This window comes from Lutra lutra, chromosome 3 (genome assembly GCF_902655055.1).
Source record: "Lutra lutra chromosome 3, mLutLut1.2, whole genome shotgun sequence".
In the NCBI taxonomy this organism is placed as follows: Eukaryota; Metazoa; Chordata; class Mammalia; order Carnivora; family Mustelidae; genus Lutra; species Lutra lutra.
In genome coordinates, this window is record NC_062280.1 from 189086335 (window position 1) to 189107340 (window position 21006).

The 21006-nt window shown below is 43.8% G+C and overlaps 1 protein-coding gene across 30 annotated transcripts in view; it reads right to left on the reverse strand.

Annotated features, from left to right (window-relative positions):
* The window catches only part of DOCK9 (dedicator of cytokinesis 9), a 282088-nt gene that overhangs the window by 99166 nt on the left and 161916 nt on the right, over window positions 1-21006 (reverse strand). For all 30 annotated transcript variants that reach the window (XM_047720303.1, XM_047720297.1, XM_047720295.1 and 27 more), the window contains exons 8-14: window positions 19287-19461; window positions 18296-18363; window positions 6638-6712; window positions 5607-5747; window positions 4866-5069; window positions 4157-4279; window positions 299-381 (exon numbers count right to left, since the gene is read on the reverse strand). In XM_047720303.1, coding sequence (XP_047576259.1) covers window positions 299-381; window positions 4157-4279; window positions 4866-5069; window positions 5607-5747; window positions 6638-6712; window positions 18296-18363; window positions 19287-19461 — 869 coding nt within the window. The remainder of the gene's footprint in view (window positions 1-298; window positions 382-4156; window positions 4280-4865; window positions 5070-5606; window positions 5748-6637; window positions 6713-18295; window positions 18364-19286; window positions 19462-21006) is intronic.

Sequence of the window (21006 nt, forward strand, 5' to 3'; positions counted from 1 at the left end):
ACTCCCTTCCCTCTGCCCGGGCCGCTGCCCATGTGGAGGGACATGTGGAGGGACCTCGGGACATGTGGAGGGAGCCCGGGATACCGGTCCCCACACAGCTCTCCTCCAGCCAGCACCTTTCCTCTCTGCGACTCCACTAAGGGATTGTTCAGATAGGGAGGGGGCTTTTGTATTTTTCAGTTTTACACATTTAAATCCTCTTTGTCTCTTAACAATAAACAGAATAGACCTATCAATCTATATACCTCTCTTCATATATCTGTATCTATATCAAACGTATAGAAGATGTTGTCCTTACCTTGCTGCCCACGCAAATGGCATTCTGTACTGGCCTAGTCTTTGGCATGCCTGCTTGGCATTCTTCAGCACTTTCTGAGCAACCTTGAAGACATCAGAATCAAGCCATGAGACGCTGCATCCCACTGCCAGGACTGTGGTCTAAAGAGCCATCATCCCATGTTCATTAAACAAGCTCTTATCAGAGTACCAGATGCTTGGAAAAGTACAGTGACGGCTAATGAATATGGCTGGATTTATACGAGGTCCAGAGCATTCTGTTTAATGCAGTCATTAGCAGTGATTTTCAAAGAATGAGGACTGTTTCTAAAATGTTATGTCTTTTCTAAAATGTTTTTATGGGCCACAAGCATACCATTTCATAGGCTTTCGTAGTTCTTTATGAAGAATTATGGCTACTTATAAGTCCACTGGGTTATTAACAATTGCTAATACTTGGTATTCACACCAAGATATATCATGTTAATTAAAGTTGAAATGAGAACTCTGATGTGCACTGGCCTGCGCAAATTCCCACAATCTGGGGGGATAGATACTCATTATATAAGACATTACAGGTGCTAACTTAAGTGAGGCCAGAGTTTTTCATTGCTAGAGTCTCAGTTTCTAAGTATAAATTACTGCTATTTTCATTTCATAAGGATCAGTTTTCATTTGTTGTGGGCTGACTTATTAACTCTGTGGTGCACGGTGAAGCAGATTCGCTTTGGCCTAAGACGTATGCATGGCAGGCCAACGAATCAACTCCACCCCTGCTGCGCAAGCTCAAGCAGATGACCTTCCCCCACGTCTGCTCGTCTTGGACACTGCACAGCTGCCAACGCAAAGTCTGACTCGGTCACGGTGGCACGTTCGAGGGCCTTTTACAGCACTGATCCACACCACAGTCAAAGCAGTCGTGGGAGTCAAGATCTAGAGCCTGTGAACCAAGGTGTGCACTGCGGAGCTGCAGCCTTGGCATGACCAGGGAGCTTGCCAGGAATGCAGAGTCTCGGGCCCCACCGCAGATCTGCCAGGTCAGAACCTGCATTCTGAGCAGACCCCCGGGATCCATGCGCACCAGCTCTGACGAGTGCTCATCTTCTAGATGAGAAGGAGAAAGAGCGGTTTGTCTCGAAGTCAAACTGAAACCTGCTGTGGGACCCCAGGCCATTAAACCTCTCTGGGCTCCACTTTCCCCACCTCAAGACATAAGGGCATGAGCCATAATACTTTTCATTACCCCTTCCAGTTACCAGACATCATGATTCCACCACAACTGTGTGGTGGGAATCGTCGCCCTCGCGAGTGAATTAGAAACGTGTCTTGATTGAAACACGCCCGTAGCTCACCCAGCTCCTCCCCTTCTTCCAGTTGGGCATGTTCTTGTGGGGATCTGGGGTACACAGCCATAGGTAAAACGGCCTACCTTCCTGGAGGGGTAATTTCACTCAAACATTTTCGGATAGAAACTATCATTTTTAGGTTCTAATAATACAGACTATGCTGTGAGGTAAAATGTAATATTTGCATAAAATTTAAAGCTAAAACATAGGCTTCAAGTAAGTTTCACTGTTCCCTGCAGCAAACAGGGTCTGAGCTCACAGACTTACTGGGGGTGCAAATGGAACATGAGGTATGCAAAAGACTGAAAAACTCATTTCTGCCCTCTAGGGTTTTCTTCCTCCCTCCCTCCCTCCCTTTCCTACCCTCCCTCCTTTCCCTCCCTTCCTCCCTCTCTTCCTTCCTTTCTTTCTTTCTTTTTCTTCCTTCTTCTTTTTTAATCTATTCATGGCGGACACCTACGGAGACTTTCCATAAAAGTTTCCTCCTCCAAGACAAAATTTAATCTAAATGATGTTCCAGACCATCTTGGAAAACAGGAAGAAGTAATTTTGATACACATTAGAAAGCCATCCCTCAGTAATATCTCTGCCAAAACTTTTATTCTGATAAAAAATGGCTGATATAAAACAGATATAAAATGGTTGATATAAAATCTATTCTGATATAAAATGTTAATCTCTGCCTCAATACTTCGGAGGTGTGAATGTGAGCTTGGCTGAGCTTTCCGTTCCATAAGTAAAGAAGGAAGAGCAGACTCACACAGATGCTCAACGGACACTGGGAAGCGTGAGTAGAGCATAAAGTTGACCCAAAGGGAAATGTGATTTTGCAGGAACATGAGCTGCCAAATTTCAAACTGTGCACGTGGCAGGCAGAAGAGCAAAGATGGTGCACGTAGGCCCTGGAAATGAGTTACATACACAGGGGCGTAGACCTTACTTTGGCCTTCACTGGTTATTAACCAAAACACAGCATGGAGGACATTAGGGGAAGGAAGGGAAAAATGAAGCGGGGGAAGTCAAAGGGAGAGACGAACCACGAGAGACCGGGGACTCTGGGAAACAAACTGAGGGTTTCAGAAGGTATAGGGGGTGAGGGGATGGGTGAGTCCGGTCGTGGATATCAAGGAGGGCAGGGGTGGCATGGAGTTCTACGCAAACACTGAATCATGGAACAAGACATCAAAAACTAATGATGTACTGTAACATAATAAAAAAACAAACAAACAAACACAGGAGCTAAAAGAGCTTCTCATGCAAGGTTTTACAAACTTGATTTAAAAAATAAAATAGCTTCTTTCCAGGGACTAAACTTTACTCAGCTTTCATCAGCCAGAAAGGCATGCTGTGGGAAGCAGTGCGCCCGGGAAGCTGGGCTTTCCCTGGCTGAGGGTGACAAGTGATAATGGTGTCCAGCGCATGTCACTGATCCGCAGCCTCGCCAGTGATGTCTCATATGTTATCTGCACAGTCCCAGAACTGTTCCTGAGAGCGACCTGAGCGGGGAACAGTATCATCCTTCAAGTACAGATGGCTCACCAGAGCCCAGAGAGGTGACACAACTTCTCCAAAGCAGCCAGCCTTGTTAGCACTCAGGACCCAGGTCTCTGACTCCTAGAACCTGCTCTTTAACAACGCCCTCCATCCTGGGGACACCCCTGTGCTGTGTGGGGGGCTGCAGACAGGAAGAGGGGAAGCTCTGAAGCAGCTTGATCATTGTCCTTCAGAGCCAGGGGAGTGTCCCCTCCTGCTGCGGACCAGTCCTTGACAACAGAGCAGGGTCATCTCTCAGATGGACCATTTGTAAAAATTAATGTCAGACCAGCACAGATGGCACTCAAATGCTCACTCTACCAGGTAGCTCGATGTGCTAGAAGGTGAGAGGCAAATGCCTTTGGTCACAAGAGCTGTGGGACACTAAGCATGTAAGTAAACCTTGGTAAACCCCAGTTTTCTGATGCCTGAAAGGAGATCTGGGACTAGATAACCTCTGAGATTCAAGTCTGCATGTGTCCACAGTGAGGCACTCCCCAACTAAGAAGCATACACCAAAGAAAGGAAAAACACCAAAAACACATCTTGCGTGTTTCCCTTCCCTCTTCTATGGGAGTCGCACCACCTCTGCCACCATAACCTGTCCCATGGGACCATACAGGGGACTGAAGCACTGACCTTACTGGCCAGACCACCTGCGCCAGACCCTTCCCATGTGCAGCCTCCATGTACATTTCAGCATAAACGGACCCAAAGGGAATTCCAGAATCCAAGAGACACATCAACAACTTTGGCAATTATTTTAGGATGTCTGGGCAACTGAAACATTTTATATACATACGGGACTACTTTTCACTGAAAACTGGACACACCAGGTTAGGTGGAATAGTAAATCTATGTAAGTAAACCTATGTAAGTAAGTACATCTTCCAGAATATAAATACAGCCCAACTCTGATTTCTTTAAGCATTTCTGTTTTGACAGACAGACCTTTTTTCTAATTGCTCTTCATCATCACAAAGTGTAAAAGTCAGCCGTACCTTGGAAGAGTCTGAACTTTTCATGTATGGCTCGGCGCCGTGTGTGATGCTGCCCTGGAGCACTTTCTCAATTCTAGCCACGAGGAATATATCAGGGTGAGGACATGTGACTGAGAATATCCCCTAGGGAACAAATGATTTTCTTTAGTGGGTCCAAGTCACAGCCACGTTAAACAAAGCCCCTGAACGTTAAACCTGCTAAAGCAGCAAAGAGTGCGGACACAGTACAGCCCCTTAGGGACACCCGGTGCTTGTCACTAGGTCATCGTCCTACCAAAGAGGCGATTTGGCAGGACGCCTGAGGGGCTCGGTCAGTGAAGCATCTGTCTTGGGCTCAGGTCATGATCCCGGGGTCCTGGGATCGAGGACCGCATCAGGCTCCCTGCTGCGAGAGGGGGCCTGCTGCTCCCTCTCCCTCTGCCTGCTGCTCCCCTTGCTTGTGCTCTCCCCCGACCCAGTAAAAAAAAAAAAAAATTAAATTAAAAAAAGGCAATATGGCGGGGTGGGGGGAGCAACTAGCAGAAAGTTTAGAAAAAAAGAAATGACAAGTCAAATGCCATTTCTTGTCCTCTCAGCTAATCATATACGCAGTCAATAAACTCCATAGTCTCGTTCGACCCAGCTGTGCACTGCAGCGTCTTGCCACGCATTCACACAGCACGTGCGAAGGAAGTCGAAGCAGGACCACTGCTGGGCACGAGTCCCCCACCTGCTTCGGATACTGCATGGAGGCTTCATGAAGGATGTCCTGAAGGGTAGGCGAGCTCTGCCTGCCACCGTTCATCACAGCCGGGCACGTGGGGGCCAGCATCTGCCTCACGGAGAAATGGTTCAGGTCCACGTGGAAATCGGCAGAAATCTTTCGGTTGTATTTTATGTCAAACAGGGACAGAGTAACAAAGAAGGGCTCTACCTGAACGAAACAAAACCATCCAGACCATCACTATGGCTCCAACTATCGGGGGAAAAGAGCGTTGCTATCGAAGAAGAAATTATTCAACCTATTTGTAAGGATTGCTATAAATCACTGTCAAAGAGAAAGTCTCTGTCCCTATCTTTTGTCACAAACATCCCGTCTCTGAGGCTGAACAACCCCCGGCATCCTGACCTAAACACTGCATTTCTCCATCAGGAACTAGGATTTTCGGTCCAGACCACACTGCAATCGGCACATTGGTGACCTCTGAACAGTTTTGTAAATTATTTTTTAAAAGGCAAAATTACAGGGGCACCTGGGTGGCTCAGTGGGTTAAAGCCTCTGCCTTTGGCTTGGGTCATGATCCCAGGGTCCTAGGATCAAGCCCTGCATCGGGCTCTCTGCTTAGCGGGAAGCCTGCTTCCCTTCCTCTCTCTCTGCCTGCCTCTCTGCCTACTTGTGATCTCTGTCTGTCAAATAAATAAATAAAAATCTTTAAGAAATAAAAAAAATTTTTTTAAAAGGGAAAATTACATTTGTGGTGGGTCCTTCTTCATTTTCTGCAACACAGCATTGTAAATTGAAAGATAAATCATTGCACTTGACAAGAATTCTCTTCCCAAACTTCTCTTCAAATGGCTTCACTTCGGGTTCGGCTGATGTGAAGTCAAGCTTCTTTAAAAGAAAATGTACAAAAATATGCTCACATTAAAAAAAAAAAACTCCTAATAAACACATCCTAAGGAAATGCTGTAAAATATGGAAAAGATATATATATATATATATATATATATATATATATATACTCATTTAATCACAACAGTGTTACTGTTTTGTAAGTTTATATAGCTTATAATAATGATTAGATAAATGATGGTATGCCTACTCAATGGGTTATTATACAGAGCTTAGAAATTATGGTTATGAACAACTTAGGTGTCCATCAACAAATAAATAAACAAAATCTGGTATATTGCCCATACTGTGGAGTATTAGTCAGACCTAAAAAGGAAGGAAATTCTGACACACACTACAATATGGATGGACCCTGAAAAACACCACGCTCAATAATCCAGACATGAAGACTGCAAACAAAAGGGGGGAAAATACAGCAGAACCATCATGCCCTAGGGGCAGCTCTGGAGGTCCTTACCACGCCGGGTTCGGACTTTTGGGGGCACAGATGTGGCTCGTATGTGCCTTGGATGAGTCAGGAAACACCACTGCCTGCAGGGAATCTGCAATGATGCTTATTATTTTCTGACCGTAATTTTATGGGGTAAATTATATGTTCTTTGTGGACTCGAGGACATCCTGGATAGATCGCTCAGTTTTCAATAATCTACTAAATATGAAACACTCGCAGTCATTGTGGTATGGTGATGAGATTATGGTTGTTTTTTATTTTTCCTTTTCCCCTGAATTTTCTATATTGTTGTTATGTTGCTTATAAATCCAAAGTAAACAAACATGCAAACCCATAAATAAATGAAACATATCATCTGTCAAATATTTTCTTTCCCTGGCTTAGTTTTCAAATGTGAACATTAAAAAATAGTTCGTACCTGGGCATCTGGGTCCAAGTAAAAAAGTTTAACTCTGCTTTCACTTTTCAGTTTGATTTCTGCTTCTCTGGTACTCTGATAACAAGAGAAACAAAAAATTTAAAAATCACATTTAAAAAAACCCTCCTCTTACAGAGGTGTTTGAACATATCTGTCCCATCGGGAAGAGTGAGGCCACCAGACAACTCCACTCTCATTCTGGAGAGTCAACAGCACATCAAGGAACAGGGACAGACTATCAAGTGGGCAGCACACGAGAAGACCTGATCCTAGAGGGTCAAAAACAATCAAAGAAAGCGGAAGAGAATAATTAAGCATAACTATCACGAAAGGCTCCGTAAAGCAAAGGAAGAGGAGACAGTCTCTAAATAAAGGGGTGGCTCTGAAGCACAAAATTTAGGAAAACACGAGCATTTGGGGCTGAATGAAAAGGCTGCACAGCACAGACAGACAAAGAATGGAAATGAGCCCAGATGGCAGAAAGAATTTTGGGTCCAGCGAAGACTGAGATATAAGCCCAGAAGGGAGTATGTTTTGAATGGTGGGATAGAGAAACTGACAGATCTTGAATGACTGCCATCGGTGTCTATGGCAGGCAGGAGGGGGCACTGCTGATCCATTCAATAAAGACTTACTGAGAACCTCTTATGTGTCAGGCACTAGGGACACAAATATGAATGCAACACAGCACCTATACCCAAGGAATATTAGCAAAGAAGATTATAAACAGGCGATAAGAATGGCAGAGATAGCATCCGGCACAGTGAGTGCTAACCTGGCCCAGGGGATGGCAGTGAGGGAAGAGTTTCCAGAAGAAGGCCCACCTTGAAATCCAAGAACATCTGGCAGGAAAGAAGGGAGTTGTGGGAGGAGGTTCCTGCAGGTACAAAGCTACAGTCTCCCCTGAGCAATGGTTAAGTCATTTATTACGACTGAATGCTGGGGCATGACGGGAAAAGTAAAGAGAAATGAATCTGGGATTTGTAGGTTGGGGACTGTAGATCTTCTTCAGAAACCACAAAATCCAAATGCACTATTTTTAAGCAAAGGAATAAAATAACCAGATTCTGCATTTTAAAAGAACCCCTTGGGCAGGACTGAGGCAGTGGGTTATAAGGGTTAAGGCCAAGAGGCCCAAATGGGCTCTTTATCACAGCTGCCTCCCCCCACCACACAGCAGAGCCCACCTATAACAAAGCCTAGTCCTCACGTAGATCGGTAAGTCAGGAGGAAGGGGTTTGTGGAGGTGACCGAGCACGGAAATAAATGCCTGTGGACAGAGAAATGGCACATAAGCATGAGGCAGGGAGGAAGGCTGAAATTACAGACTTGGAGAACATCAGTCTAGAGGTGGGGACAGAGAAGCCTCAGAGTGGCTGAAATTCCCTGGGGGAGAATTTGAAGGGGTTTGAAGACAGAAGCCCTGGGGCCCCGACACTGAAGGGATGGTGAGAAGAGAAGCCACAGAGGAAGTGGGACAAAGGGAGGCAGAGACAGGAGCTGGAGAAGTGGAATTTGGGAACAGAAAGACATTTCGAAGACATTCACAAGATGGAAGTCATTGCCAACCACATTATTTTTCATACTCGGTGCCTCTAAATCTGTGTCCTGTTCCTATTACCCTCAATCTCCATGGTTAAGTCCACAGATTCGGAATAGGATGCCTCACTTACCTGTTCTATCCCCACAGACCGACTCACATCTCAGCATGTGATGCGGCAGTGACAGTCACTGCGGCATCAGTGGGGAGGGTGGGGAGGGTGTCCTGTCCTCTCTGCTGGTGGCTGAACTTGATCTATTAATTATATTGCTGGATCTCAGCTCATGAGAAACTGAGCAGCTTCCTAAAATTCTCAGTCATGAAGCTGTCACAAGAGGTTGGTTCTCAGCAATGACCCAAACTCTACCACGACCAGATCTGAAAACCACCTGTCTCTGTCTAGCAAAATGAAAGGACCACCAGAATACCAACTAAGAAACTGTGTCCTAGTTCTAGCTCACTTGTCACCTACCTATGTGAACATGAGCAAGCCGCTTAACCTCTCTGAACTCCACTTCCATTTCTAAGTAAAAATGTTGAATAAGATGACGGATAGAGTCTCTTCGCACAGCAAAGTTTATCTTGATCTTCTCAGTGGGAGCTTTACGGCTTCTAGAGGTGAGCATTCCTACATTCCCACAAATCGTTCGATATGAGCTGACGCAGGCTCTCTCCACACACGGGACAGGACAACTTTTTTTTTTTTTTTTTTTTAAGATTTTATTTATTTTTTGACAGAGAGAGATCACAAGTAGGGAGAGAGGCAGGCAGAGAGAGAGGAAAGGAAGCAGTCTCCCCGCTGAGCAGAGAGCCCGATGTGGGACTCGATCCCAGGACCCTGAGATCATGACCTGAGCCGAAGGCAGCGGCTTAACCCACTGAGCCACCCAGGCGCCCCCAGGACAACTTTTTGACTCCATCTTGCCAATCACTGCTCCTAACTTTTCACATCAAAAGAGCCGAACATGTGCGTGCAGAATATATTTAGCTGAACCCAAAGAATTTGCTATACTTTGTATACAACCCATGATGTTTCCTACCAAAAATGTCAGTACTAGGTGCTGCAAGCCACCACCACCAGTCACACATTCTACTTCTGAATTCCTGCTCGAGTCTTCAACAAAGACAGATCCTGTGATCTCAGACACTACAAAAGAGTGATGGATTCTTAAACGCAGACACAGTTCCTAGAGGGTTTCTCAAAGATGCTTGTTGTCAAAGCTGACTGTATCTGAGATCAGAAATGAACACAGCACAGATGACTGCTATGAGGTCCGTACAATAGAGGACAACCAGGGATGCAGACATATTAAAAGGAAAAAAAAAAAAACAAAAACTAGCCAAAATAGACTCAAAGCATCCTGATGTTGCCACTAATATCCAAGGGACAGATTCTTCACTAGAGAAGCCATTTAATGGGAAAGAAGGGACAACGTCAGAAGCAAAAATGACCTAAAAGCCTATCATCTACCTTAGATACATTGACAGCTCCACTATGTCACTGATTAAAAGTAAACTCAAAGCTCCTTAAAAGTTCCTCCCATTCCTCCCAAGGCTTACAACAAATGCATTAAACAGAGGGGACGCCTGATAAATAGTGTTTGAAGGAATCACCAAGTAAAACATAGGCAGAAAGAAAATGTGGCTCAGGAAAGGCAGGGCTTTGCCCCAGAGCCAGGGAGTAACAATTATCTGGAAGGGTCACAATGATAAAAAGCAAATATATATTCATAAGAGCCAGTATCTCCATGCTAATATCCCAAATGCACATGTAAAACTTGTACAACCTCGGGGGGCGGGTCCTAGTATGATCCTTGTTTAGAAAAGGAGACACCGATGGGGCGCCTGGGTGGTGGCTCAGTAGTTGAGCCTCTGCCTTTGGCTCCGGTCGTGGTCTCAGGGTCCTGGGATCGAGCCCCGCATTGGGCTCTCTGCTCAGTGGGGAGCCTGCTTCCCCCTCTTTCTCTGCCTGCCTCTCTGCCTACTTGTGATCTCTGTCAAATAAATAAATAAAATCTTAAAAAAAAAAAAAGAAAGAAAGACAGAAGAGGAGAAACTGAGCCACAAGGGATAAATACTTTGCTTAATAATTCAACACAATAGGGGCACCTGGGTGGCTCAGGGGGTTAAGGCCTCTGCCTTCGGCTCAGGTCATGATTCCAGGGTCCTGGGATCGAGCTCCGCATCAGACTCTCTGCTCGGCAGGGAGCCTGCTTCCCACCCCCCTCTGCCTGCCTTTCTGCCTACTTGTGATCTCTGTCTGTCAAATAAAGAAATAAAATCTTAAATTAAAAAAAAAAAGAATTCAACACAATTAGAAAAAATTTTTTTTAAAAAGATGGAGGAAGAGATCTACAAGCCAATAAAACACCCAAGATTGCCTGCAAACCACAAGATCTTTTTATCTTTGACAGATTTGATAGGGACAAATCTGAGAGGGACAAACAGCCACAACTTGATCCTGTACTTCTAGCCTCGGGAACTGTGGGACAATAAATTTTTGTTGTATAAGCAAAAAAAAAAAAAAAAAGAGTTCAACACAATAAATGGAAGCCTGACTTCTGAGTCTGTGTGGTGTCAACGCAGACTCTTCAACTATTCGACAAGGAAAAAGAATAGATAAAGTATATGAACAGGCAAGTCAGAGAGGAAGAAACACAAACATCTGAAAATTGAAAAATCTCACTCTTAAGCAGCAAAACACAATTGAAAGCAGTGAAATACCATTTTCACTCTCCTGGGGAGGACATAGAAAAAATGGGAATGTGAACTGTTATAACATTCTGGGAAGCAACCTGGCAATATTTAAAGCATTAAAAACACAATAGCCTCTGACCTAGAGTTCCCATTTCGCAGACCATCCCTATTGAAATAAGAAAACAAGTATTTAAGCTGATGATATGCCATGTTGTGGAGAGCCTGGGTGGCTCAGTCGCTTAAGTGTCTGACTTCAGCTCAGGTCATGATCTCAGGGTCCTGGGATGGAGTCCCTTGTCAGGTTCCCTGCTCAGTGGGGAATCTGCTGGTCTCTCTCCCCTAACCCTGCCCCCTGCTCATGCTCTCTCTCTCAAATAAATACATAAAATCTTTTTAAAAATGTGTCATGTTGGGCGCCTGGGTGGCTCAGTGGGTTAAGCCGCTGCCTTCGGCTCAGGTCATGATCTCAGGGTCCTGGGATCGAGTCCCACGTCGGGCTCTCTGCTCAGCAGGGAGCCTGCTTCCCTCTCTCTCTCTCTCTGTCTGCCTCTCCGTCTACTTGTGATCTCTCTCTGTCAAATAAATAAATAAAATCTTTAAAAAAAAAATGTGTCATGTTGTTTATTATGCACTGTTTATAGAGGCTTAAAAAGGAAAATAACCCAAAATGTTCATGAATATGAAGGAGGTAAATAAAGTTCAAAATATCCACATTTAGAATATTATACAGCTATGAACACCGAGTAAACTTGTCCTTTATGGCCCCCAAGGGGCATCTTTACAAGATTTTTAAGTGACAGAACAAGTTTCAGAGTAATGTATATACCATGAGCACATTTTTTTTAAAAAACTAAAACTACCATATATGTGTGTGTATTTCCATGAGCAATCAGTTTGATGCAACAGGAATTACTACAGATTAGTAACACTTGTGTTCTCCAGGATGTGGGGATGGACCATGAAGGGAAAGAGTAACCCTATACAACTTTGGATATTTTTACTTATCATAGCAAACACCTTTATTTTTACTTAAATTTTAGTAAAGATAATAAAATAAACTCCTGTAATGAGTACTTTCGCAATCTAAGGGCCCACAAAGTATAGCCGTAAAAAAACATTATCCCACAGTCTACTTGTTCAGCACTTCTTGAAGTGACAGAAACCAGCTCTGCTCTTAAAATAATCCGTGGTCAGTCCAATGTTGTGGAGGTAGGAAGAATGGGGCTGGCTTTTCCCCAGACCCTGTTGCTGCTGTCCTGCTCACAACCCATCTAATTAGTATGGGTTCAGAAGAAAGGAAAACATGAAGAAAATGGACAATGACAGAGCCGTTTTCTGTGAAAACTGGTACTTGCTCAGAAGTCAAAGAGAATGACTCATCTAAAACAAAGGCTATTCCCCTCACTCCTGTGAACCCTAAGTTTAACCACTTCAGCCCACCCTCACAATGTTTTCTTCCTTGTCTAAGAAGCAGTTATGGGGGCACCTGGGTGGCTTAGTTGGTTAAGTGTCCAACTCTTGATCTCAGCTCAGGTCATGATCTCAGGATCATGAAATCGAGCCCCTTGTCAGACTCCGTACTCAGCGTGGAGTCTGCTTGTCCCTCTCCCTCTGCTCCCTGCCCTCACTCACACCCCTCTCTCAAATAAATAAATAAATAAATAAATAAATAAATAAATAAATAAATAAATAAAATCTTTTTTAAAAAAGCAGCAGCAGCAGCAGCAGCAGCAATTATGGACCATGCATTCAAGGGGTTTCCAGAAGGACTGCTGTAGGCTTGCATACTCTGTGTCTTAAATTCATCTCTGAGCAAGCAAAACAATTAAAATCCAATGACCATGGCCAGCAGCATCTTATTTTGAAGACGAGTTATCAAAAAAACACTGGGTTAACTGTTGGTTCAGTTAAAAGAATGGGTTGGAACAAGAAGACTTAGCAAATTCCTTGGAGGCCAGAATCTATATTTAAAGAGCTGTCAGGATTTGTTTCTACTACTTCCAAGATATCTAACTCCCCACAGCCATCACCTCTTCCTCTGCCTCACAAAGCAATAATAAAGCATCTAGAATAAAGAGGCCCGGGGTGCCTAGGTGGCTCAGTCAGTTAAGCATCAGACCCTTGGTTTCAGCTCAGGTCATGGTCTCAGGGTTGTGAGATGGAGCCCCATGTCAGGCTGCACACTCAGTACAGAATCGGCTTGGAGATTCTCTTCCTCTGGCCCTCCCCTCCAATTGCACTTGCTCTCTCTCTTTCTCTCTCTCTCTCAAAATAATCTTTTTAAAAAATTAGAAAGAAAAAAAAAAAAAAAAGAATAAGGAGGCCCAAGAGAGGGAATGCCTCCCGACCTCACAAGCACAAGCCCCAGCCAATGGCTTTGTGTCATGATACAAGGACATCGCTGCCTGGATTAGGATACGGGGAAGGAAGCGTCTATTCCAGACGTGGCTTAAAAAAGTCAGAGAAGGGTGCCTGGGTGGCTCAGTGGGTTAAGCTGCTGCCTTCGGCTCAGGTCATGATCTCAGGGTCCTGAGATCGAGTCCCGCATCGGGCTCTCTGCTCAGCAGGGAGCCTGCTTCCCTTCCCCTCTCTCTGCCTGCCTCTCTGCCTACTTGTGATCTCTCTCTCTGTCAGATAAATAAATAAAACCTTTAAAAAAAAAAAAAAGTCAGAGAAGGTATCTGCGAAACTGGCTGGCTGCCTCACCCTCATGCAACCTCAGTGAGACTATGAAGTTGGAGAACTAGGACTCCATCCTGTGTTCAGCTGTGGACGACTGACCTCGAAAGAGAAGTTCACTCACTAAAAAGAAGTTACCAGCTAAGTGAACACGAGCAATTTCGCATTAACAGTAAACAGAGCTCTTCTTTCAGAGCCACGTGGGAGGCCAAGGGAAGGTGAGTTGCTGTGCTCTGAGTACCAAACAGCACAAAAAGAGAAAAGCTGTGAAGCTGGGAGCACGAGGGTTTTCTTCCGACTTTCCTTAGGAGGTGATGTATACGTGCCGAAGACAGGTATAAAGATATAAAGATAACCACAGAAAGAAATTACCAGATAAGTAGCCACTGGATTTACAACATGATTATATTACCCTTGACTATATAGGGAAGAAACCAATTAGGTAACTTTACAGTTTGTGTATTTAATAAAAATGTTGATAAGACTATGTGCTCTGAGGTGTGCCTGGGTGGCTCAGTTGGTTAAGCAGCTGCCTTCGGCCCGGGTCACAATCCCAGGGTCCCGAGCTCCTTGCTCGGTGGGCGCCTGCTTCTCCCTCTCCCTCTGCCTGCCGCTCCCCCTGCTTGTTCTCTGTCAGATGAATAAATAAAACCTTAAAAAAAAAAAAAAAGACTACATGCTCTGATACTACAAATGCTGTTACATTTACAACGAACATGTATTCGGTTCCATATTAGACAATAGGAGGAAAAGAACAAGTTTCAGGGCAGATACACTGGGTCTTCAATAAGAAAACAATAAAGATGTTCAGTACCAAATGTACAAGCCACACAAGGGCCAAGAATACACAACATATTCTGAAAACCTAAGCCCATATCGCCCTTGCCATATGTCAAGGGCCCCACCATTATATTCCAAAATGAGACCTCAGTTATTTTTGTACTAAAACAACTTCCTGTCATTCATATCCTGTTTGTTCTGTCTGGGTCACAGTGGAAGACAAAAGCCGGGGCAACAGGATGAATGAAGCAGAAAGAAGAGCTGTGCAGAGAGGAGCCCGCCATTCACTCCCACCGCCAACACGCCCTGCCCGCCGCCACGGCTCGAGTCCTTTCTCTGCTGCTTACTTCTCATCTCCCGCTGGACCCTTCCCTACCCCTCTATTCCCAGTGCTGACCTCTTTGCCTCTTCATCCCGATTAAACTGCCCTCCCTTGCATAGGTGTGCACACAGGCTCTCCTTCCCCTCCCTTCCCCCTCTACGTCAACTTCGGATTCTGCAACTATGGAACCGTTCCTCCTAAGATCAAGAGGACCCGTTATTAGTCAACTCCCTGCTTCCTTAACAGGCACAAAAGGCCCCCACCCTGAAACACTGGAGAGGGTTATAAACTAGGCTACAATTATCCTTATGCTGGGGGCACAGTCAGGCCAGGGCTCCCCCCGCTGCCCCCCAACACCACTACCACACCCACATGAGCATCACGAGCGGGATAGCAGCATGTGGACTGTGTGACGCCATGTCCTCAGTGTCTTTATTCTTTTAATTTCTCCCTTTGAAAAGTTACATGCTGCCCTTTATCTACCTTCTTAAATAGAAGTTGTTTGTTTTTTTTTTAAACACTTAAGAGCTAAGGGGAAAAATAACAGTGAAGCCCCTGATAATACTTTTTTCGGGCTTTGACCATGACCACAGTGAGAAATACGTTTATATCACAACCCAATACATACACACATACCACATTATGTACGTTTTTAAAAATATTATCTATCGCTGGGCTCCCTGGCTGGCTCAGCTGGTAGAGCATTTGACTCTTGATCTTGGGGTTGTGAATCTGAGCCCCCACTGGGCACAAAGATTACCTAATTAAAAAAATTTTTTTAATAGTACCTGTCATTATTGAGGGCAGCGTAGTTAATTTTTTTTTTTAAAGATTTTATTTATTTATTTGTTAGAGAGAGAGAGAGCATGAGCACAGGCAGACAGAGTGGTAGGCAGAGGGAGAAGCAGGCTCCCCACTGAGCAAGGAGCCCGATGTGGGACTCGATCCCAGGACGCTGGGATCATGACCTGAGCCGAAGGCAGCCCTTAACCAACTGAGCCACCCAGGTGTCCCAGCGTAGTTAATGTTTTAAATTCAGTTCTATTCCATTTGTATTTAAAATATCTGGCGCACATAATGTTGAGCTAAAGAAGCCTGACGCGTACTGTACAATCCACTAATAAGAAGAACTAGAACAGTCACAACTAATCCACAGTGACAGAGGTGAAAGCAATGGGGTAGCAGCTGGGACAGGTGGGCAAGACCGTCGGCTGAGGTGCCAGAAATGTGCTGTGTGGGCCTGGTGGTGGTTATGCAGGTGCAGAAATGTGAAATCCACTGAGCGATACAACTCGTGCTCCTTGTAAGTTCTACTTCAATAAAAAAGAAGAAGAAAACAAAATAAAAAGAGATGGGGGCTGAAACCAATTAAACGGATTTAACCAACTGATTCTGTTTTGTGGTTATGCACAGTCTGAAAATAGTCCCAAATACATATGTAGGTATGTTACCTCTATATTCTCTCATATATACTTTACAAACTTTCCTAGGTCCTAGGACTGAGAAATACTGAATTATTATGCTGACCAGGCCCAGGTAGGAAGTGAGAGAAGAAAGGAGGGCACAACTCCTGCATGTCTTCACGGGGAAAAGAAAAGTATAGATTTTTAATCAACATTAGTCTTCTCCTAGGTGTCCACTGTGTTCAACCAGTAAGTGTAGGAAGTTACTTTTCGAATTCTGGATTGCAGTACATATGTTGGCTGCTTCAAAAAACAAGTCCAAACACTTTGGAGAAATTATGAGCCCCCAAACATCCAGAAACAAAAAAGCAAATCTCCATGCAAAATATGACACACAGAAGTTCACAGCACAAAAACACATACACACAGGCCAAAACCCTTCCCAGCTGAGTAGGAGGTTACAATGGTGGCGCTAAAATTAGCTTTAATAGGCAGGTGCTAAAAAGATACTTCGGTAACAGTCAAGTCTTGAAGAAAAACAATACTCTCAAGTCCTAGCCAGGGAGGGAGATTTTACATTTTAGAATAGCCATGTTGTCTTAAAGGAAAGGTCAATGCTGAATGCGAGTCTATTTATAATCGTATATAGATAAACCATGTTTTCTATTACAGTGTTTAAGATGTGGGTGTGTAGGGTCTCTGTTACACTGTAGTCGCAAAGAAAAAGAATAGAATGGCAGTAACAGAGCAAGAATATAAATGGCCAGAGAAAACAAAGATATTTCTCTCACTTAAAAGAGAATCATTCATAGATGCATATCAGGAGACAAATACAAGGATGTTCATTGTAGCACTGTTCGTAACAGAAAAAACTGGAAGAGAACAGCTAAAATGAAATGCTTACATGGCACAATAAAAGGGATGAACTAGTCTATAACCAGTTTTGATGGATCTCAAACACAGCGCTGAATTAGAAAGCACGTGCAGAATCACATGTTAGCATTCATATGACATTTTTAAACACATGAAACACAACCATATGTATCATTATGATAGGTACATTAGTGAAGATAAAGCAATAAAACTGAAGTAATCCCAGAAAATTCATAATAGTGACTGTCAACAGTTGAGGTTGCAGGGGAGGAAGAATGGTGTTTTAAAAAAACTTCAACCACAACTGGTGTTTTATTTCTTTAAAAAATATGGAAGCTAAAAGGACAATAGAGTAACAGCATTGAATCTGGGTCGTGGGAATACAAACGGTTGTTTTGATCTTCTTTGTGCTTTTCGGTAACTTTCACATTTCTCAAAATTATTAAAAACAAATAATAACTTTTTTTTTTCATTCAGAGTGACCCAGGAGCAATTTATAAAACTCAAACTCAGGCAACCCCTCTTTGGTTTAATGGCAAGACTGCCACAGACCATCCTCTCTGGAAGTGTGTCTACTGACTTGAAAAAGGGGAGCACATGTGTGAACACAGTGAGTACCAGGTTAACATGGGAACCTTTGGGGCACCTGGGTGGCTCAGTGGGTTAAGCGTCTGACTCTTAGTTTCAGCTCAGACCATGATCTCAGAGTCTTGGGATCAAGCCCGGCATCAGGCTCCTTGCTCAGTGAGGACTCTACTTGAGATCTACAGACTCCCCCTCACACTCTGCCCCCCCACCCCTTCCTACTTTCTCTCTCTAAAATAAATAAATAGGGGCACCTGGGTGACTTAGTTGGTTAAGCGTCTGACTCTTGATTTGGTTCAGGTCATGATCTCAGTGTCATGAGATTGAGCCCGACATCAGGTTCCTTGCTCAGCACAGAGTCTGCTTGAGATCCTCTCCCTCTTCCCCTCTCCTCTCCCTACCCTCCCCACACTCTCTAAAATAAATAAATGAATAAAATCTTTAAAAAACAAAACACGGGAACCTTTATCTGTGCATTTTTGTTATTTCTTCAATACCTGTGATTTGGTATTAAATATTATGGAGGGGCAGGAACAAGGAATAATAAAAAGAGAATAATTTATAAGGCACTTTCTGGAAAACAGACTAAAATTTGACTCAGGTCAGTATTTAACCTCACTTCATATTCAGCTCAGAAAATAGAAAGCACAACATCTTTTTAATGATTTACTACAATGTAACTGTTGATCATTTCAACAGATTCTATACTGGACAGACTCAGGAAATGAGAAATATTTCAATACCAATCTATAAAGAGCAGAAGAAGCAGATGATATTACCTTGGCAAGTTCAGGCAGGTAGCTATCTAAACCAGAACCAGACCCTTCCAATTTGCTTTGTTCATCATCTGAAATTGCAAAACAAATTATTTGAGTCACTTGTAATTGAATGTATTTTATTTAAAGCAGGAAATCAAAGGCCACTTCTCCTTTGCACCCTTGAACACAAGGATATCTGGATATCAATTAAAAACACCTCAGAGCTTTTTAAAAAAATACTGATGCCCAGGATTGAGAGTCAAACATTTAATAACTGATACAGTATGGACACTGTCTAGAAAGAACAAAGCACCAGCCCACATGGCCACATCCATCAGAGCCATTAAAAGTCAGGCCTGCCCAGGTCCCACCCCAGGCCAACTGAATCAGAGTCTCTGGAGGGACAAAGGAAACAGAAATTTTTTGAAGTTTCCAGGAACTTCCAGGTACAGCCAGGGTTGAGAATCATGTGTCTAAGGGCTTGAAATAAAACACAAATTGTCAAGAACATAGCCAGGTTTTTCCCACCAAATTGCCCATATTAACTCTGTCTTTAAAATTCTAAAGGATTAAGATTAACGGTAATAGAAATAACTATACTTAGTATTTTAAGTGCTGACTCTATGCCAGCCACTCAAGATACATAATCTTATTAAATCCTCCCATCAACCAGCAAGTTCCATTTTATTCCCATTTCACAGATGGGTAAACCAAGGCTCAGAATATGGAAGTAGCTTGCCCAAAGTCTCAGAGCCAAAAAATGGTATTGCTGAGATTTGAACTCCCATCTTTCTTTCTGCCCCCAAAGCCATGGTTCTTCGCATTACATGATTTCCTGATAAAAATGTTGTCAGGGTTATAAATTCCAATGTAATAAAACCCTCACTGACAAGCTCTCTGCAGAGCTCCCATCTGTCCCACTGCTCACGTACCTGTGCAGTATGTCTACTTCTGTGCCCTATGACAAAATTAAAGACACCAACTTTGTTGGTGAGAAAGCGGATCTACGTACCTTCATGAGAGTCTCCATTTCGCTTTTCTTGCATTGCAGCTTCAAAGTTGAGCTGGAGAATCTTGTTTAGAATTGTGATCCATTCCTCCATTTCTGCTTCACTGTCTGCTGCCAAAAGGTAACTGCTTTTGTCCTGCATCTTGAGCTCAAAAGCAAACCGCCTGACTTTGTTGTTCTGGAATTGAAAAGGAGTAAAAGAGACACATTTTAAGAGAAGGGGAGTGGCCTTAAAATTTTTTCTCTGTATTATTCGCTGGCGGGGCTGCCTCATTGGCATGTGGGGCATGCCCCTTCCCTGCAGACCCCATCACCATCTTTACCTTCCCTGCTTTTACTGTCTCCGTAATTTTATTTTCCCATTTGACACATTATGCATTTTACATATTTATCTTATTTGCTGTCTGTCTCCTCAAATGGAACGAGAGCTCCTTAGGACGGAGATTTCTTTTGTTCAAGGCTACAGCTGTATTTCTGGAATACTGTCTGGCACACAACAGGCTCTTGGAAAAATATTTATTGAATGAGTGAAATTTCACTGAAAATTTTCAACTCCTCCAGCTCCCTTTTTTTTTTTTTTTTAAATTTTGATGAAATAGTGTGTGGTATATTTTTAAAAGCGAACCACAATTTTAAAAAAACAAACCATTATCTATCGATATACTTGACTTCCTTTTCTGGAACTTTCCCATCATTTTTGAGTCACCAAAGGTATTTGGATACCATGTCTACAGCCTTCCCTCTTGCCTCCAGTTTTTATATGTATAAAAGAATGCCCAGCTCCAAGTACAAAAACAGAAGCCACATGCTTTAAATGATGAGAGTGCATGTGCCTCATGTCAGGGTTTCTCAACCTTGGCACTACTGACGTTCAGGGCTGACAATTCTTTGCTGTGGGAGCTGTCCTGTGCATTGCAAGATGTTTAGCAGCACCCCTGGCCTTACCCACTACATTCCAGGAGCATAATCCCAGTTGTGAAGATCAGAACATGTCTCCAGATAGTAACAAACCTCCCCTGGTGAGCAAAATCACACACACACACACACACACACACACACACACACACACACGCGCACACACACACCCCACCAAGGGACAGCACTAGACGGCAGCTCAGCCCAGGACTGTGATTAGGTCCTTGCATGCACAAACTGAGGACAACCTGTAGGGGGCAGAGCAGCCCAGGCCCACTAGATGCTCGCAGGTTAGCTACAGTCCCCAGGGCTGTTCAGCATAGGTGGCAGGGATGGGCTGACCCTCCCCAAGGCGGGCTGTGTTCTTCGGAAGCGTACTTCTCAGACACACACAGCATAATACCACGCCAGGCAAGGTCAAATTCCCTTGCACAGCCTGCCCACTGTGGGCACCTCCCTTCATGTCAGGGCCAGAATCAGACAGGAGTCAAACGCCTGGCTGTGAAACGGGTTTTCTGTTCCACTCACAGCCATGAAAATAAGTTAAAAGTGGGGGAGATGTCAGCCTCAGCATCCTGATCTGAAAATAAGTCTAATCAACTTCAAGGTTTGAAAATGCTTTTGAGGCCTTAAGATTCTACACTGGGATTTTGTTCAGGAAAATTCCAGTTTCTGCATTTCTTTGAACCCATAGCATTCATCAGCTACTTTTTAAAAATTATGATGTCCAGGGGCGCCTGGGTGGCTCAGTGGGTTAAGCCACTGCCTTCGGCTCAGGTCATGATCCCAGGGTTTTGGGATCGAGTCC